Source organism: Euprymna scolopes, chromosome 22, assembly GCF_053919585.1.
Source record: "Euprymna scolopes isolate OS-2025 chromosome 22, ASM5391958v1, whole genome shotgun sequence".
In the NCBI taxonomy this organism is placed as follows: Eukaryota; Metazoa; Mollusca; class Cephalopoda; order Sepiida; family Sepiolidae; genus Euprymna; species Euprymna scolopes.
In genome coordinates this window covers 8,701,132-8,720,201 of record NC_136503.1, presented here as the reverse complement: position 1 = coordinate 8,720,201, position 19,070 = coordinate 8,701,132, and the positions used below count along the sequence as shown (strand labels likewise).

The 19,070-nt window shown below is 30.8% G+C and overlaps 1 protein-coding gene across 22 annotated transcripts in view; it reads left to right on the top strand.

Moving 5' to 3' along the window:
- Positions 1-19,070, top strand: part of LOC145243881 (kinesin-like protein KIF13A) — a 1,028,209-nt gene that overhangs the window by 924,756 nt on the left and 84,383 nt on the right. For 14 of the 22 annotated variants that reach the window (XM_080106966.1, XM_080106962.1, XM_080106961.1 and 11 more), the window contains 2 exons: positions 555-632; positions 5,171-5,203. In XM_080106966.1, coding sequence (XP_079963092.1) covers positions 555-632; positions 5,171-5,203 — 111 coding nt within the window. The remainder of the gene's footprint in view (positions 1-554; positions 633-5,170; positions 5,204-19,070) is intronic. The other 8 variants (XM_080106977.1, XM_080106976.1, XM_080106970.1 and 5 more) reach the window with 1 other exon arrangement.

Sequence of the window (19,070 nt, the reverse complement as noted above, 5' to 3'; positions counted from 1 at the left end):
ATTTCTGGGAAAATGTCTCATTTTGAATGTTAAAGTTAATCCTCTGAGTGGAAAATAATGAAAAAAAGCTCTGTCATGTATCATTATTTTCAAAGCTGTGTGTGTAAGAAAATGATCCAGCAAGTTAGGTTCATCACAAGATATCACATTACTACTCCATTTTGTAAGATATGTAATTACTTTGAACCACCAAAAAAAAAAAAAAAATTATATGAAATATATTTGCAAAATTAGGAAAAGGGGTTAGAAAATTATTTAACACTTTGAAAAATTTATTTGGCTGAATTATAGCTTTTATTAAGATTATTTTTAAAACCTGTGTTTCAAATGAACTTTATAATTTTTAATGTTTATTATTTTAAACCTTTAGTTGCCTTCAGCCAATATAGCTATTTAAAAAAAGAAAAACAAATAGATTTGTTTGATTTTATTAAATCTGATGACTTTATACATTGTTAATGTGGGAGACACAGACTAAGCAAATTCAATGTGTTTTGATTGACATGCACAAAAATTGCTAATTTAAAAAAAATTGTTCTCTTTGTTTATTGCAGGAAGTTGCTGTAAAAGAGCTTTTGTCTGCCTCTGGCCGTTCCCTGCGTAAGACCACCAGTGTGCCAAATATCCACCAGGTCTGTATAACGAAAACTTCTTTCACAACTGTATTATGCGTGACTTTGTTCCTGACAACTCTGTCCTCAAAACCTCATTTGATTATTGCATACACGTACACATTTAGTAATGTTTGGATGGACAAAACCAATGAGAAGATAAGAAATATATTATAATTTCTTTAGCAATTCAGAAAATTCAGAAGTAATAGTTATCAGTTTTATACACATTTAATATATTTATAGATTTATAATGAATGCTAGTTTCAATCTAAAACAAGTGTTTTAAGGAAGTTTTAGAATTTCAAAACAAAATTTTTAAATTCTGATGACCATGAGAATAATCATTATTCAAAGTTTTCTCTGTGTGTCTGTTCGTCTGGCCGTTGGTCATAATTTTCTTAAATGAATCAGTTAACTTCTTTTAGGAATGGAAAATATTGCATTAATGCTAAATAATAAATTTCTAAAAAAAATAAAGTTAGCGCCATGATCGAATATTGAAGCTGAAACCTTGAGTTCTTCAGTCTAATATTCTGCAAACTGAGCAATTAATATTTTTTTTTATAAATCTTAAAACATTACTTTAACAAAATATTTATGGTTTTGACGTGATGTCATAGATTTATGATTTACGCTATGTTTCAAATCATTAGCATAAAATGTGTTTTAGATGACGGAGAAATACTGAATGATGAAAAAACTTAGACGCAAGTGACATAAATGAGAGGGAGGTAGGAAGAGAGAGGGCCTATTATGGTATTATACAAGTTGCATAAATATTTGTGTATGACAGCATATGTTTGAAAATAGCAGTCGCAGCCTAACTTGCTGGTTGCTGCTGATTTTTATAATACTAACTTTGAATTTCCAAATATTTATGAGAAAGTTTGGAATTTCCGAATATCTAATAATATACATAACAAATACTGATTCAACAAGTCAACAGTGGTCTTGTATGCTCCTGAAAATAGTTTCTTATCTTGCTATCATGCACACTAGATCTGCACATGAATGTTTTAAATGGAAGAACGAAAGACAAATAATGTAAATAAAATGTGAATGATAAAAGAATTAGTGAGGAAAATAGAATGGTATAAATAGTTAAGTGAGAAAATGTATATCATGACATCACAATGTATTCTGAAATACTTTTCATTTTCGAAAAGTGTATTAAAAAGTGATTATTTTATCTGTTGATCTCGTTATAGTTGTGAAGTTTGTTAACATGAAATGGATAGAATAAAAAAAATAGTTTTACAATTTTTGTTCAAATTTAGTGCAGGTTTTATAACATAGCATAATAGGCCTGGATAAATGAGGATTCTTTTGTAAAATGAATGAATAAATGCACTTTTAAAATGTCTATTTACCTTCACAATCGGTTAAGGACATATACACTAATGCATATTGAACCAACACATAAGATTGTTTTGGTATAATTAAAAAGCAACGAAATAAAAGATCATGTGATGTAAAAGGTTGTGGTAGTGTGATAAAATGCAACACGTTTTGCAACTTAAGTTTTGAAAATAGCATTTATCACCTTTTGCATTCAAACTCAACAAGTCATCGTTTTTTTGTTTGTTTTTTGCTATTGAGATATAACAAATCAAGGATAGTTTTGTTTTCTTTATCTGACCTTTTTTCTGTTAGTTAAGGTTATTTAAATTATAATAGCCTTATTCCAATCTCTTTATTCCTTAAAACAAATATATCTACTTTTTATGCGGATGTATATATGTAACGTTGTACACGTTTACACACATTAACATGTAGACACCATCGCAAAAAAGAATGAGACATGGACTAAAACTCAACTCCCTTTTTCTTTTTGAAGCAATAGACTTTATTTACAGGTCTTTTCTTTTTCCGGCCATGTTTAGCACATGTCTTTTTTTACTCAAAGACTGCTCAGCCATTGTGTATAACACAATTCTTTGTGTCCATCACTCTATCATTGGTCTGTGCATACATTCTCCTTTTTATAATCTTTTTCATTGCCGTGATGTCATTTTGCACATGACTCTGTCATTTGCATACAACTGCCATATGCCCTGTTATATATATCCATGGATGTATGATACCCAGAAAAAAAGCTGAGTTTTTGGTGTTGCTTCCAATTTTAGAATTTGATAGATGGGGAATCGAGGCTTAAAAAGAAAGTTATTTACTATAATCAGCTTGCTATACTATGGCATTTGGAAGATCTACGTTTTTGAAAGTCTTCACTATGAGATTGTCCAAGCACTATTCTTATGAAAGTGTTCAACTTTAAACTAAATTAATTTCATTTATTCTTCTGATTTTTCTACTATTTTTATAATAAGATATTAAACAATTTCCTTCTGTTTGAGATCTGGCACTAAATTATCTTTCTGTTTAATTAGCATATGTAATTCTACGTTCTGAAACATAAACTGTAAATATTTAGTCATTTCAATTTTTGCAAATAATTTGCCCATTTTTTTTTTTTTCATTCCATTTAACTGTTGAGTTAAGTTTTGTTCTACTTTTTAAATATTTTTAATTAAATCTTGATGTACTGTTGACTTTAGTGGACACCAATATTCTAGTGTACCAGCAACAACTGCTTGATAAGCAGTTTTAGGGTGACTTTGTTCTACTTGTATATTTTATACAAATGAAAAAAGTATTTATTGAAAGAGAAGCCTTATATTCAGTGTTTTTATTCATGAGGATCCCAAAAGATGAGAGCTAAGCTGTTCAGTACCCAGAAGAGAAACAGACAACCATATAATCTCTCCTTCTCCTCCTCTTCTCTTTTTCTTCTTTCTCTTCTTTGATATACAAATCCATGGTTGGTTCTTCCATCTTTTACTTATCCAACTTACATGATAAACCTGCGATAATTGTCTTGCGGAAATTTATAGCCTGTTTTTTCTTTGTTTTTTTTTTAATCTCTTTTTACTGTCTTTTCTCTACAAACAATTATTTTAATCATGGGAGGCCCTAATAACTTATGTTTTCTTAAAGACTAGTCCAATCTAAAGCAGATGTCAATGAGATTGCCCCCCGTCCCCCCGCCTCTAAATTCCACAATTTTCTCTTTTTTTAAAAACAAACTTTTTTCCGGTTAATTCCGTTGATTACAGACTTAATTTTCATATTAAAAAAAGATAGTTTGGAAAAAATATTTTTATGACTTGTCAGGGATCAGTTTTTAATTATAATGACCTCCATTTTGTCATCATCACTTTCTTAACCCCTTCTCTCTCTAGATTTACCTATCTCTGTCTTTTCTCTCGAGACTCACCTATAAAATAATGATTTTACAGATTTTTGGCTATGCTGAAAACAAATATCATGGTAATGTGTTATTTTAGCATCGGAAAAAAATTCCAAAAATATTCAGACAAAATTGAATACAAATGTTATTTGTATTAGAGTGAATAAAAAACGTTTTGATTATAAATAAAAACGTTTCAATAAAAAAAAATTGAAACTTGATATAAATATTTCTTTTTGGTTTAAATTAAATTTGTTATAGTCACATATTTTTTCTGATGCTAAAATACGACATTCCAAATATGGCACTTATATTAAGGGAAAACAAGTAGTTTTCCAATTTGTTTTGAATTCACAACAAATAATTGTTACCAAAGGCAACAAGGAGATGAGGTTGGGTTAGGAAAGTTCTCTTCATAACCCCCTTTTTAGAGGAGAATATTCACCTGTTACATGAAAGTTGCTATTTTTTTTCTCACTGATGGTTACAAAGTGAGTGTTCAATTTAGGAGAACTTTATAATTAAAAACTGATAAGTCATAAATTTCTTTTCAAAATTATTTTTTTAAATAAAAAAAGTAAAGTCTAGTTGATAGGATTGACCGAAAAAAAAAGTTTTAAAAAGTGAAAATTGTGAAATTTACAGGTGGGGAGCAATCTTGGAGACCTCCATCCAATCTAATAATACCAAACCAACATTGACAATGGCATATATCTGAGTTTCAATACACTATTACAGATGTTTTCACACTATTTTCCTCTTTTATTATTCTTCTGTTGCTGGCATCTTCACACACGTTTCTTTTTCTGTTTTCCTATCTAATGTACACATATGGATGCCAATCTCATCGTTATTTATATAAACGTATATTTTAATACTTTACACTCTAAATTCTGTTTATATTTTCCAATAGTTCTTTTTCACACTGTTTTTCTCTGTATTCCTTCTACTGCTAGCATCTCAACATGCATTTTTTTCTTCTCTAATTTATACCATCCGGTATAAAGGCCATTTCTTTAAATTCTACATTTTTATATTCTATGCCTATATCCCCATTGTCACTGCTGTTTTAGTATTATTAGACTCGGCTATTGTCTAGGAGAGATGGAGAAAAAAAATTTGTTATTTGGGCCATCCATAGTTATAAGTTTGGTTGTCAAAAATTGTAGGGTTTCAAATTCTTACCTCTATCGTTCTCCCCTTTTTTTCTGTTTCTCTATATTCACTCGTTTGACTGCAACTGGTGACCTGCGCTACTTTTTTTTACATGTTATTTGCCATTGATGTTGGCCCCTTTTTTACTTTGCAGGCATTAGTATCCCCACCTAGACTTGATGATCAGGTTGGTATATCCCTTGGTGTACTCCTCAACAATCCCCCTCCACTTATTTGCCTCCTCTCTTCTTTTTTTCTTCTATTCTATTTTCTCCTCTATTTTTTTTCTCTTTCACCTCCCCCTCTTCCTGCGCTAACTATATCACCTGGGTTGGGTGGGAGTGCTGCTGCTACTGTTGGTGTTGCTATTGCTGCTGCTGCTCCTCCTCCTGCTCTTATGTTTGCCCCAAATCCCCACTCTCTCCCTCTCCCTCATTGTTCTTTTGCTTACCATTCACTTTTGTTCCCCCCCATCCTCCGTCCCTTTGATTCCTATTCTGATGTTGTTTACACATCGGCATGCTCCTGGCTTTTTTCATAATAGATTTTTTTCCTTTTTTTTTTTCCTTTTCTTTAACAATTAACCAATCATATTTCACACAAAGAAAAAAAAAATATCTTCAGCATAGTCTTTTACTTCAATTCTCCCTTTGTAAAATTGTTCCTAAAAATTTCATTAACATTTTTTGGCTGCCCAAAATGTTTCACTTTTTAATCCAATTCCATATCATCCTTTCTGCTTCCCTTCTTCTTCCTAACTATTCATAAAAGAGCAACCTTTGTTCAACTAATCATATACAATAGATTGTTCATCATAGGCATCGTGTTTCACCATTAAATAACCTCCCAAAAATGGGTATGTTGTGAAACAGACAAAACTGCTTCTGCTTTCTCTTCTTCATCTCTTTTACTTAATTGCCATAAAAATTAAATTGGTTTAAATTTCTTTCTCTCAAAATGGCCGCTTAACTTGGCATTCAGTTGTCTCTATTCATTCTTTTGCTCATAATTTACCTTTTATTTGAAAATTATCTTCTAAGCAAAAGAATGAGGTTTATACAAAAGTATTTTTCTAAGCGGATGAACGAGGCTTATGCAATAGTATCATTTTCTGCACATGTTCTGATGAACAGTTGCTGAATTTCATATTTTAATTAAGGTCATAATAATTAGAATATTCACTTATGGGCTCAGAGCGTGGATGTTTAATCCTTGTCGGACTTTTCCTAAAGACTTTAAAAAATGATACTTGATATCTCCTTGCCAAGCATTCAACATTATAAAGTTAGGATTAAAAGTAAATTATTTATTCCATGGAAAGGAATGGTACCTTTTCTTTACATCTTTGTGTAGAAGCGATTTAAAAGGAACCTTCGAGTTGGCCTCAAGTTGGAGTCGATCCATTTATATTTACAATGTATGTTACTTCCTTATGAAATGTAAATCTTTTTGATTAATTCACTTAATAAATTCTATGCCTACATTGCCATTGTTGTTATGACACATTCGTCATCCAAGCTTATTTCTGAGAATATCTTGTACATTCTAGATTTATAACAAACTTAGATGTTTTTAACTTGGAGTGCGAAGTCGATGTAAAATTTCCAAAAGTCATATTTTCTGAAACTTAGTTATATCAATACACACACACACACACATTCAAAAGCAGCTTTTAGACATTTATAAATAAATAAAAATATGCAGATTAAATCTTTGGGCACAAAATAAATTTGCATATTGCAGGCTTAGAACCTGTATAAGCCAACTTCATGCTTAAATATTCATAAATGCAGAAATGGAACCCAATCATATTAGAAATGAACTTTAATAAAGCATCTTGCTGTTAGTGGTGCTTAAAAACACAAGTTATTAAATTCCTGACTCTCCCACAATATTGATCAAAATATCACCCTCCTCCCGGTCCTGGATATGACCTTAAACTATATCCAGTGGTGAGGCCCCAGCTTGCGGACTTTAGGGAGTGTGGAGCCACCCTTTAATTACCATTGCTTCCAGGTCCACTCTGACCCGGAGTGGTAGTACCTGTTAGGGTCTCAACTATGGGTTAAATAGAAACCGACTTGAACTATTAAAAAGATTTTCTTCCGAATCTTTGGATTCAGTATTAAATAACCGAAAAGGATTGAATACCGTAACCCCCCCCCATAACGAAATGTAAACACAACTCGGTTGTTATTTCACAAACAACAAAATACTAATTTTAACTATTGTACAAGATACACAACCTATCAACATGAAAGGAAATAACCTTATGAAAAAAATAAAAACAAAGATGCCTAGAGTTTGCCTGAACACATTTTATTAAAATACTTGTAAAACAGGCACAAGGATGCAGTATTGTGTTGATGGGACAGGCTGAGATTCTTCTCAATTTGTAGACGGTATACCTAAAGAGAATATTGTTTTTAAAATAATTTGTTACAATTGTAAACAAACCAAAAATATATTTGGTTTATTTAAAGAAGATTTAGCTGATTGATGGCAACTATTTTTGTGGAAGAAAAAACATTTTTTTTCTTAATATTATTGAATCTTACACTTATTATCAAGTAGAATATTATTAACAGTAGGTTATGAAAATAAATAAAGTAACCATGGAATTTCTATGACTTTTAACTCATTATTTATTCAAGCTGAACCTCTCTTTTTTCATCTGCCTTGTTTTCATTTTCTTATTCAGATTATTTCTTTGAACTTTTTTGAGTATCCCTTCCCCCATGTGCAGTTTTTGTCTTGTGTGCGTTGATGCATTGATTCTATTTTCTCCATTGCAACAATTTGTTGGTTGTTGTAGGGCGAGGCACATGAACATTTTTCCTCTCTTGGTCAATTGCGCAATAATCTCTGACCGACATACTCTTGCAATGACCTGCCATCACTTGACCTCTCACTCCTCTTTTGTCCTCTTGTGTGTAACCTTTTTCTATTTCATAAATCCTGTCCCACCCACTATCTCATCATCTAACATTTCCTTTACCATTGCTCCACTACAACCACACTCACTCCTCGTAACAGAATGCAACAATTCACATAATTTACATTGTTTCCAACTGTCCTCCTCATGTTTGTTATTGATATTTTCACAGCGTTTTAGCCATGGTACTCTTCTCCAGAATTCTTTAGGAGCCTCTTGTTCAAGTTGATAGCCAAATAATTTCAAACAGAATCTTTTATTTAATCTAGTGAGAAAGTTTGCGATTGCATTTCATATTCCATAATTTTTAGATATCTTGCATTAGTTAATGTTTCAAGTTTCTTTACCAGATATTAAACTAGCAACTTCCTATTAGAATTCCCTATAAAATATCTTTTAACCAATGCATTTATACATGTAGCCATGTCTCCAGTATGAAAACTATGGTTTTTATCCTAGAAAGATTTCACTAAGACTAAACAAAAGGCATGAAATATGGAAGGAAAGCAGTGAATCAAATAAAGGATTCAGTTTGAAATGCACAGGGGATTAGCATCCAGATAACCTGAAGTTGAGGTCATGGTTCTCATGGATAAAAATGATACAAGAATGCTGCAACAGGTGTGTAATATTGAGTCTTAAAACAGGCTTAGATCTGATGACCTCAGAAAGATTAAATGTAGATAGTATAAGGAGATGTGTGCAGAACATGAAACTGTTAGTATGGCCACATTGAAAAGAATAGATGAAAGTTTTTGGGTTAGTAAATGTAGAATAGCATGACAGGAAATGATAAGGATGGACTTGAGAAAAAGAGGGGTAAACCTGGCCAGAGATAGGTTAAGTCAATGCCTACAAACCATCCAACACCTGCACGTATGTAAAAGAGATATTAAACCGATGATGCTGATAAATCAGCTGAAGAAGGTTGAGGAGTATATGTGGAACTCTGTTCCGTTTTCCTGCTTTCCAGATGACTACAATATGGTCATCTTCAAGTCTAACATAAACAAGTTCTTAATGAGCTGTCTCCTTTAGTAATCCAATTCACCAAATTTCCACTACTAACGATTACTACGATATTGCTCCATTGACTACTGTACAATCATTAACCCTTATCCTCAAGTGAACTCTGGACTTTGATAAATGATGACTCTTTTGTTTTTTAGAAAAAAAAAAAAAGCAAAAGTTTGTGAAAATTTTGAGAATGAAGATGAAGAGTCAAAAAAAAAACATTTAAAAAGCAACAATAATTTGTCTCAAGAAAATCATGTAACAATTCACAAATGTATGCCGTCTTTCTTTGTCTATACAAGCACGCATAACGTTATTATGCAAGTGAACAGAAAACGAAAACGCTTTTTCAAGTTGTAGAGCCTCGTTCCGGAAGTTGCCAATGTTACTTGTTTGCAAATGCTACTTGCTTCTCTAACAATCTTACTACAACTAACTTCTTGTCGCCCATCGTTTCTGATCACGACATCCTTCCAGTTAGATTTCTCCAGACATCTATTCTTGATGAGTTTCTCCCAGCTGGTTTGTGGAATAAATCTTGGATCATATCTTGATAATTTCCTTGAACTCGGATCATCAAATGCTACAGACATTTGCCTTTAGTTGAGAGAACAGCGTATGTTTGGGTGGCAACTGTTGTTAGTTGTGCACACATACCCATTTCTGTCGAAATTAGTATGTTGTACATATTGTTAAGTTAACCTTTTTGATGATAACTGATTAACAACATGTTGCAACTAGTGTGTGTTCATGATCTATGTCAAGTGTCTCCGCATGAATAAATCGAATCAATGTCGCATATAGAATTTAACCCACTTGATAAACATCTTGATTTCATAAGTGACCAGTTAAATCACTCAAATTTATCCCAAATACTGGATTAATTAAAATTAAATTCAATTTGTCTAAATCAACTATACTATCAACGACTATACGGTTAAACTCCAATTTATAAACTCAATCCACTTCTAGGTGTCATTTGCAAACCAATTTGAACAGAAACTGCTTTTTCCATGAAAAACAAAATAAAAGTATTTAAGTTGTTCATGGCCATGAATAAAACATTTTTTTAAATTGTTTCATGAATAAAATCTTACACAAAATTAATTTTAAAAAGTAGGAATTATATCATCTATTTTGTGTATTTTGATTAATTAAAACAACTATGTTCACAGACCTCGATGTAAATATTAATTGGAGTTAAATTTTGTTTATTATGTGTTCAATTTTTAATAGGAGTTGCAAAATTAATATTAACTGATTGGAGCTGAGGCAGTGAAGGTAACTTAGCTAATATTGATGTTCAGTTAACATTTAGTTTGTTAACTAACCAAAATTTTGTTCATTAACTGATGTATTTTTTGTGAAAATATTTTCTCCATTAACTAATTTATTCATAACGAAAAACATTTAAGTTTTCATCAAAAAATCTCGGCTTATGTTTCAAAATTGTAATTCTTGTTATCAGCAGAGGGACTCTTTCTTTTTTTTTTTTTTTTACCAATTCTGTGGATTTTGATTAATCCTACTGTTTTACATAGTCTTGGAGGGAAGATGGTCCATCCATCCATCCCCAAAAGTATTAATGTGAAAGGATAGGCTGTATCTTCCATAATGATTTAAAACATTTATTATATAAAATTTAAACATAGGAAAAAAAGTAATGACCATTTAAAGATAATTAGAAAATGTTTATGTTGGAGAATATGGATTCTTAACTATTATGTGATAAGAAAACACCAGGTTATTTTATTGGTATTTCTGTATACACATAAGGTAACATCAACAGAATATGTTTACATACAAACAAGCAAAACTACCTCTGAAGTAGAGAGAGTGAATGAGCAATGTATGCATTACTCGTATACAAATTGGATAAGTATCAATAAAACTCCCCAACAACAGAATCATACCTATGCTAGTTTACTGGTTGTGATCTAACAACTTCTTTTGCTACCTTGCTTTAATTAAATACTTGCTTTGCTATCTTTATTTAATTTGATAATCGTTCATGTCATATTAATTGCTTCAATGCATCTAATAATTGTTTATGCAACTTTAATTGCTTTAGTTTAACGGTTTCTTATTCTACCTTGATTGCTTCACTCTAACAATTGCTCATTCTATTTTAATTGCTTTAATGTAACACGTGCTTATGCTATCGTAATTGCTTTCATCAAACTATGCAATCTTGCTTGTTTCATTCTAACGATTGCTTATACCCTCTTACTTTACCTCATCATTTCTTATGCTGTCTTAATGCTATCATCTAACAATTGCTTATATCTTATTTTCATCTAACGATTGTGTTGTCTTACTTGCTCTAACCTAACAATTGCTTATTCCATCTTTAATTTTACTATTGCTTTATACTATCTTCCGTACAGTTTTTTTCCTTTTGTAATCAGGTTTTTATAGTGGGCAGTGGCCCAAATAGTATATATTTTTCTCCATCTCTCCTGAAAATGTGTCCAATCTAATAATATTAAATCAGCAGTAACAATGGGAATATAAGCATAGAATATAAGATATAAATGTAAATAAGTGATGCTTAGATATTGGGTAGAAAAATGGGATCAGGAGCAGAAAAAAAATGAGCATTATGAACGAAATAGCAGCAGCAGGATTGAAGAAAAAACTGACAGTAGGAGTACAGGAATAGAATATAAAATATAGATTTAAATAGGTGATTCTAAGACAGACATTCTTAAATGAGTTCAATAGAAATGCACATATGTGTGTATGCGATTATCACTGTTGGTGTAGTGCTATGAGATTGAAATAGCACCCAGGAGAACTGAAGAAATATACAAGATTATTAGGACCTTCCATAACTAAAAAAAAAGTCTGATTTTCGTAAATGAATGATTGTAGTGTTTACTTGTTTTAAGCAATTAAGAATTCTGCAATTAACAATCATATGCCATTCATTGTGATCTGCAGCAATCATATACTAGCCAGCAATCACATCTTGATTTCAGAATTGTTTGGAGCTTTCCTAGCTTTATTTCTTTAAGTGTTGATAAGCCTGAATTTTTCTCTCTTCAGACTAAATTTGGGATTGCCAAGAGAACAACTTATTTGATTGCTAAGTAAAATCTTTGTTTTGTCAATAAGGAGTGACTTAATTGAAATGTCCTATGTAATGCTATTTCTAAATATGAATTGTTTAATATCTTTTTTATACAGAAAATTCATTTGGAAAAAAAAAACTTTTTTAATTAGAAACCCGAATCTATCACTTCTTTGTAATTTTTTTTTTTTTTTTTTATAGAATAACATTTTTGTAGCAAGTTGTCAGGTAAAAAAAATAATAGTGCTAGAATAAAATGGATGAATTTAGAAATAATGGTAAAAGATAAAAAAAATTTACAAGGACATTTTTTGGCATCTATCTGATGATGAAATGGTCAAGGGAATTTGATCTTTATGTTCATATTATTTTGCAAGATTGTCGGTAATATAAAAGACATTTACACTTTACTGCAGTTTTACCTTAGACCCAATTGTCAAAAGTATATTCTGATCTTTAACAGTTTGAATTTGCATTCAGATATATACATATAATGTTACATATTTGCTGTGGCTGATTGTTCAAAATGCGTCTGTCCAGTCTATATACATGTTAACATCTACTTTTGTCACTGGTACAAATATATATACACACTGACAGTGAAGTAAAAATCACAACACAGTTGATCTACAAAAAATATGTACTTTTATTTCACACCGACAAATCAGATTTGGATTAAAAATTATTATTTGTGTTTTGTCGTTTCTGAAAAGTGTGTGAAATGATGCATGGTTAGATGTTTGTCGGGCGGTGAAGAAATAATGACAAGCCTCGCTCTTTCTGGCTGACTGACTTGTTCTTTGTGATGATTTTATTTAAAAGAGCATTTTTTCCTATTGGAATGTTTAATATTTTCTTTGTCTATTGTTTCAATCTTTGACTGATATCCTTTCTGGGTCAAATTATGCATCCTGTTAGACAATGGTTGAAAGTCTTATATTCTTCACATTGAATCCATTTGCGTGTGTGCAGCTGATCGAATGTTTTTTCTTATCGGGGTTGCCTGCCAATATTTAACAATAAGAGAAGAATACATTTCTTATAATGGAGTTGTTGTTGTTGAGCATCATTCATGATGCATTGTTAGCATTCAATTCCCCAATATCTTTGTATTAAGAATTCGTTTGAGAAAGATATCGGGTACTTATGGGAGAAATCACATGAAAGTTGCCAACATCCCTAAGTGAAAGTGTTTCTGTGGAAAACCCTGGATTCTGGAAAACCCTGGATTCGAACTTAGCGCAGTCCATGTTAACCATTGCACCACCATCACTTCCTTGATGATTCTGTTAAACAGCAGTAAAGTGATAAGTGTTTTTAATTTTTCATTATTCTTAACATGCTCTATGTGAAAAGATATTGAGTTCTTTGTAAGTGAAAACACACGGAAAGGAAACATTTATATGGCCCACTGAGGAGTCCTTTTTCTGATAAACAAGGATAAAAAACATGATTTAATACAGATGAAGTGGCTGTTTGAGCCTCTTATCTGTATGTCTCTCTATCTATGTGCGTGTGTTTGTTTTCAGCAGAAAACTCAATTTTATTATCTTACCATATTTAAGCACCAGTATTTATTAACTATGATATGAATAATTTAAAAAAAGATTTTAAGCTTTAAGGCCACTTTCTGTATGACGTTAAAATATATATAGTCGTCCACAGACTGTTTTGCTCTATCACAGCTGTTCCTGGGATCGAACCAACAATAGAATTACTGACTATCAATGTCAATAGCACTGTCTGTTAGGAGGCTGAGACAGGCACTACTGGCAATATCTTACAATGTTTTACAGGCGATATCAATTACCAAGAGTGTTTGACCCGAGAAGGGGACTTATATACATATATATGTGCAAGATATATTTAGAGGCTGAAAATCCAACAAAATGTATAGATTACATAAAATGAAATCAATATACAACAAAAACTTACAGTGAGGTCAAAATGAAGGCAAGTATGGATGAATCAATATTTGAACCAAGAAAAAATTCATTCAGGCTTTTTCAAGAAAGTTTCATTGTGTTCCATTTAGATGTTATTGTTTTATTCTTTAATTCCATTTTATTTACCTACATATGTGCAATGACTTTTATTTTAATCATTAATAAGTCAACATTTGAATTAGGATAATATTTATTTAATATCTCGATTTACTCTCACATTCACTACAAGTTGTAAGTAAATGTTATAAATATATTTAAAAAAAAAAAAAAAGCAACTTTTACACAATCTGAAAATTTCTTTTTCTCAATTTTCTTGGTTATCAATGCAAAATGATCTTTTCTAATCCAACATGGCCTCTTTCATGCAACTATTTGCTTTCAAACTTGTTTCTACCTTTTTTTTTTTTTTTTTTTTTTTTTTTTTTGAGGACACCAATCGACCAATCGTTGCTTCTCAAAATCCCATGTCCAAATGTTGATGTATTTCGATTTTTTTTGTTATGATTTTAATTTATTATTTTTGATTTGCAATTTATAATCTGCATCCATTGAATGACAAATTTATTCTTGATTGCGTTTCTCACTATTATTTTCTTTTTTTTCACATTTTTAGTTTTACTACAGTCAACGTGGTATATTTATTTTATTTTTCGGGTTTTCTTTTCTTTTTTTTTCTTTTTTTAAAATTCAGTTGACAGTTCATTTTTCCTTTTTTTTTTTTTTTTCTTTTTTTTGTTACACATATTTTTAAATTTTATACAAAGAAATATAATTATATATTTTATCTCCCTTTCTTTGTTGCATCAATTGTCCTTTTCTTATTTTCTTATTTTATTTTTTATTTATTTTGTCAAACATTGGGGATAACTAAGTTTTTTTTTTTATCTAATTAATTTGTTTTTATTTTAGTTTTTTTTTCTCGTAATTATTAAAGTAAAGTTTAAACTATTGGGTCAATAACTATTCCTTTCAAAGAGCTTTGTCTCTTTTTATTTCCTACTGGAATCAGTTTATTTTAATTCCTAATAATCTGTACAAAAATAATGTGTGAAATTATGTAAACATAATTGCAAAAATATCGAACTGCCATATTTAAAAAAACAATCAGTATACTGTATATATTCATAAAATGAAAAACTTGTACGCTATAAAAATATTTCTTTATTCAACATTTTTAAAATGCCAAAGCTTACATTATTTATACCTACTGCTATCAGATCAGGCTATCTGAAGATACTGGCTTCCTGACCTAAAATGCACCAAACATTGATGTTAATGTTTCTTTCCTTTCCTATTGCAAAACTCAATCATGTTCTGCAAAGTTAAAAACCAAAAAAACAATTTTCCTCTACAAAACAATCGAATGAAACTCCATTAATAAATATTAAAAAAATATAAAGAATGTAGTAACCGCAATGCCCGGAATAAATCCCTGACAGGAATATTTTCATAGCAATCACCGTTTCAACGCCTACGCTTATGAAGAACGAGTAGGGGTATGACGTCATGATGTGAACACACCCACACATAAAAGGAACTATGTTACGCTTCTTTGTGTAGAAATTCAGTAAACAGGCTGGAACATTTTTCCATCAAAATTAAACTAGTTTCCTCTTTAATTTCTCAAGAGCAGTACATTTCAGAATAACTCTGTCACCGGGAGATGCCCCCCCCCCCCCGCTCCTGTTCTGATATTATGCATAATGCATATAAACTTTGATTCCCACCACATCGAACGAGAATTTAAATCTTCCTTTAAACAATTTTATTTCGAACTACTATTCTTATGTTATGAACACACATGCATTCACTTATATGATTTATGAACTGTTTTTCTCGGAAAATAACCACATGAACTCGCGTGTGACACTCTGATCATAAAAAAATCAGTAATTTCAAACCTCATCCTATTCGCACTAATCTTTCATTATGAATATTCGACACAAGAAAACACTTATACTGAAACAATTTGAACTAATATTCCTGACAGGCAAATAAATATTGTTGATTTCATGTTAATGCTGCAATTTTGTGTTCTTGAGTGTCATTATTTTCTGGATTTCATTTTTATTTTTTATGTAAGGATGTGGATTGGTGAAACCTTTCTATTAATTGGTGATCCTGTTAAATTTACTTTTAATGATCCTGTGGATACACTCCTATTTATTACTTCAATAAAGTTGTGACACGCGTGACGTCGGTCTTATAAATTGGTTACCTTACCAAACCACATTTCTACAAGTGGTGACTCCGCTGGTGAGTCCAACAAGAACTTAAAGCATAAAACCTTTTTCCAAAATGACCAAATTTGGCATTGAATTACCCGAAAAAAAGATTGATATGCTGTAAAACAAAACAACGAAATTGGTTGAATGTAAAAGTCTTTTAATATTTTAATACATAAGGATTTTCTTAGAAGTTTAAAGACAGTAGCAACAATCATGTTTCCAAATTCCATTCAAACACTGAAGGATCACAAAATAATTCTTTTTTTTTTTTTTTTTTTTTTTCAATTATTAACAAACGATTAAGGTTTGTTTATGAAGAAATCGAGATGCATTCTGATGGATGTAGTCTCATATTTGAATTATTTTATGAATGGATTTAAAAAAATTTAATTAATACTAAATTAAAAAATAATTCAGTGTGTGATTTTCAAAATCACATTGATATGTGAAATACAAATACTCACAAAGCTGTCTCATATTTTTATTAATAAATGAAGATAATAAAGTTTTTGATCTATTAAAGTTTTTATCATGTTTGTAATATTTAAAAGAACATGGTAGCCTACACCATGTTCTAGACTGTATTCTATAGTTATGTTATTGAATTTGTTTTTATTCTGTTACAAGTGTAGGGAGTTGGTCTAAAAAAAATCTGAGTCTAACTTTCAATTCCTGTGAAGGTAGTAAACTTCTAATTGAAGTGGGGAATCATCTAAAAAAAAAACCTGTGTCAGTGAAAAATCTGACTCCTATTTCAAACTCCTGATTTAGCACCTTTTCATAATAGTACCATTGTTCCTATCACAAGAAACCTATTCTACTTCAGCATCCATTTTTGCTGATATCAAAGCTATGCTAATGTGCTTTTTATTTATGTTGTTAAATTTTTTTTTTTTGTTCTTTGTTGCTTTAGCAATAATTTTTTTTTTTTTGTTCTTTGTTGCTTTAGCAATAATTTTTTTTTCTGCTACTTTTACGCTTCTACTCGGCTTTTGTTTTGGCTGAATTATTTGTTTTTCCTTTTCAGCTCAATTTTGCCTTTTTTTTGGCTTATGTTGCCCCCAAAATTTTTATTACTTTGCTGTTTTTGTTATGCTCTGTTGTTTTGACCATTTTATGTATTATGTCTCTGTAAATGAAAACATTTTCTTTCTTCCACGTTCATCTTTATGATGTCTTAATACATTCATTATGATCTGTAATTATCATTTGACATTTGGAACCAAGTGTAGATTCAATATACTAATCCTGCTAACATCTGAAAGGAACAATTTTAGTATGACACTTTATTTGGCATCATTCAAACATAAACAGAGACCATATTTTCAAATCGACTTTGTCTCAAAATAACTTTTGCTACTAGTTGTGTCTATCTGGTATTGCCCGGGGTACAGTTAAGTCTTTTTAATTATTTGTTTGCACATTTTTAAGCTTATTCAGAAAAAGTATAAGAATATAGTCGAAGGATTAAAAAAAAGCTACATTTTTCAGTGTAAAATATGAGTTACCCCCATGCTGGGTTTTTTTTTTTTTGTTTTATATGATCATTATTTAAAAATCTTTTATACAAGCAACCATCTGAGATGGACTAATGCATTTTTTAAATAAATTATTGCAACTTATGTTATTCGTATTATTTGGATTCATCAGACTACTGTTTTCATCTTGAGTATGATTTTTACATTGCAGTTGATATAACCTCCGACCTTCTTCAGGTGTATCTTGTTGAACTTGGGAATGTTTCTGTCAAACTCCGGAATTTGGACAGAATTTCGAGCAGAACCCTTTATTTATTTCACAGGGATAGCATAGTGTGCTCTTGTTCCATCAGCCATGACTGGATAGTTACCCCCATGAAGTAAATAAAGGGTTCCGCTCGAAATTCCATCCAAATTCCCCAGTTTGACAGAAACATTCTCAAGTTTGACAAGATGCACTTGAAGAAGGTCAGAGGTTATATCGACTGAAACGTTGTGAAAATCACACTCAAGATGAGAACAGTAGTCTGGTGAATCCAAATAACCAATCCTCATCTCAAAATTTCAGAAACGTCAAAGTATGTTATGTTACCGATAGGAAATGAAGACTTGCTTGTCAGAAGCAAAGTTTGGTTTGTCAATGTAAATGCAATTTGGATTCCACTTAAAAAATTGAACAGTTCTCCACGTAACATACCCCTACTTCACAGCAGCATCTTAGTGGCAATATGACTTGTTTGAGATGAACGAAAGTAAAAAAAGAAAAATAACCGTATATGTTTTATTAAAAAAAAGTCCAAAATCATTTATGTTTATTTCATTATAAAAAGTATATTTACTTTTTTGCAAGAAAAAAAATATTGTTTGTGAATTTTTAACTTGAAATATTAAATGCAGAGTAAGTGTGCAATGCTGATTGTACCTTTCATGACATATGCAAATGAATATACTAATGCTAAGTTAAAAAAAAAAGGTACATCTTCCATTTCCTGTTACATCCATTGATAAACTGATCATGTGCATGTTTTTTTTTTGTTTTTTTAATACTTTTCTTTTAATGGAAAAAATTACTCTCTATTCTGAGAAGTATATTTGAATATTGTGACTAATGCAGTTCAGAATTTTGTTAGCTTAATACAATGGATGTGTAATGAGTTATAAGGACAAGCATAGATCTGATGACTTCAAAGGAAGATTAAATCTGGACAGTATAATAAAGAGATGTATGCAAAACAGGAGACTTTAATAGTTTGGTCACATTGAAAGAAGGGACAAAAATTCTTGGGTTAGTAGATGGAAAACAGTTGATGTAGCAGTTTCAGTTCAGAGGAAAAAGCCGAGGAAAATATGAAAGGAAGTGATAAAAATGGACTTGAGACA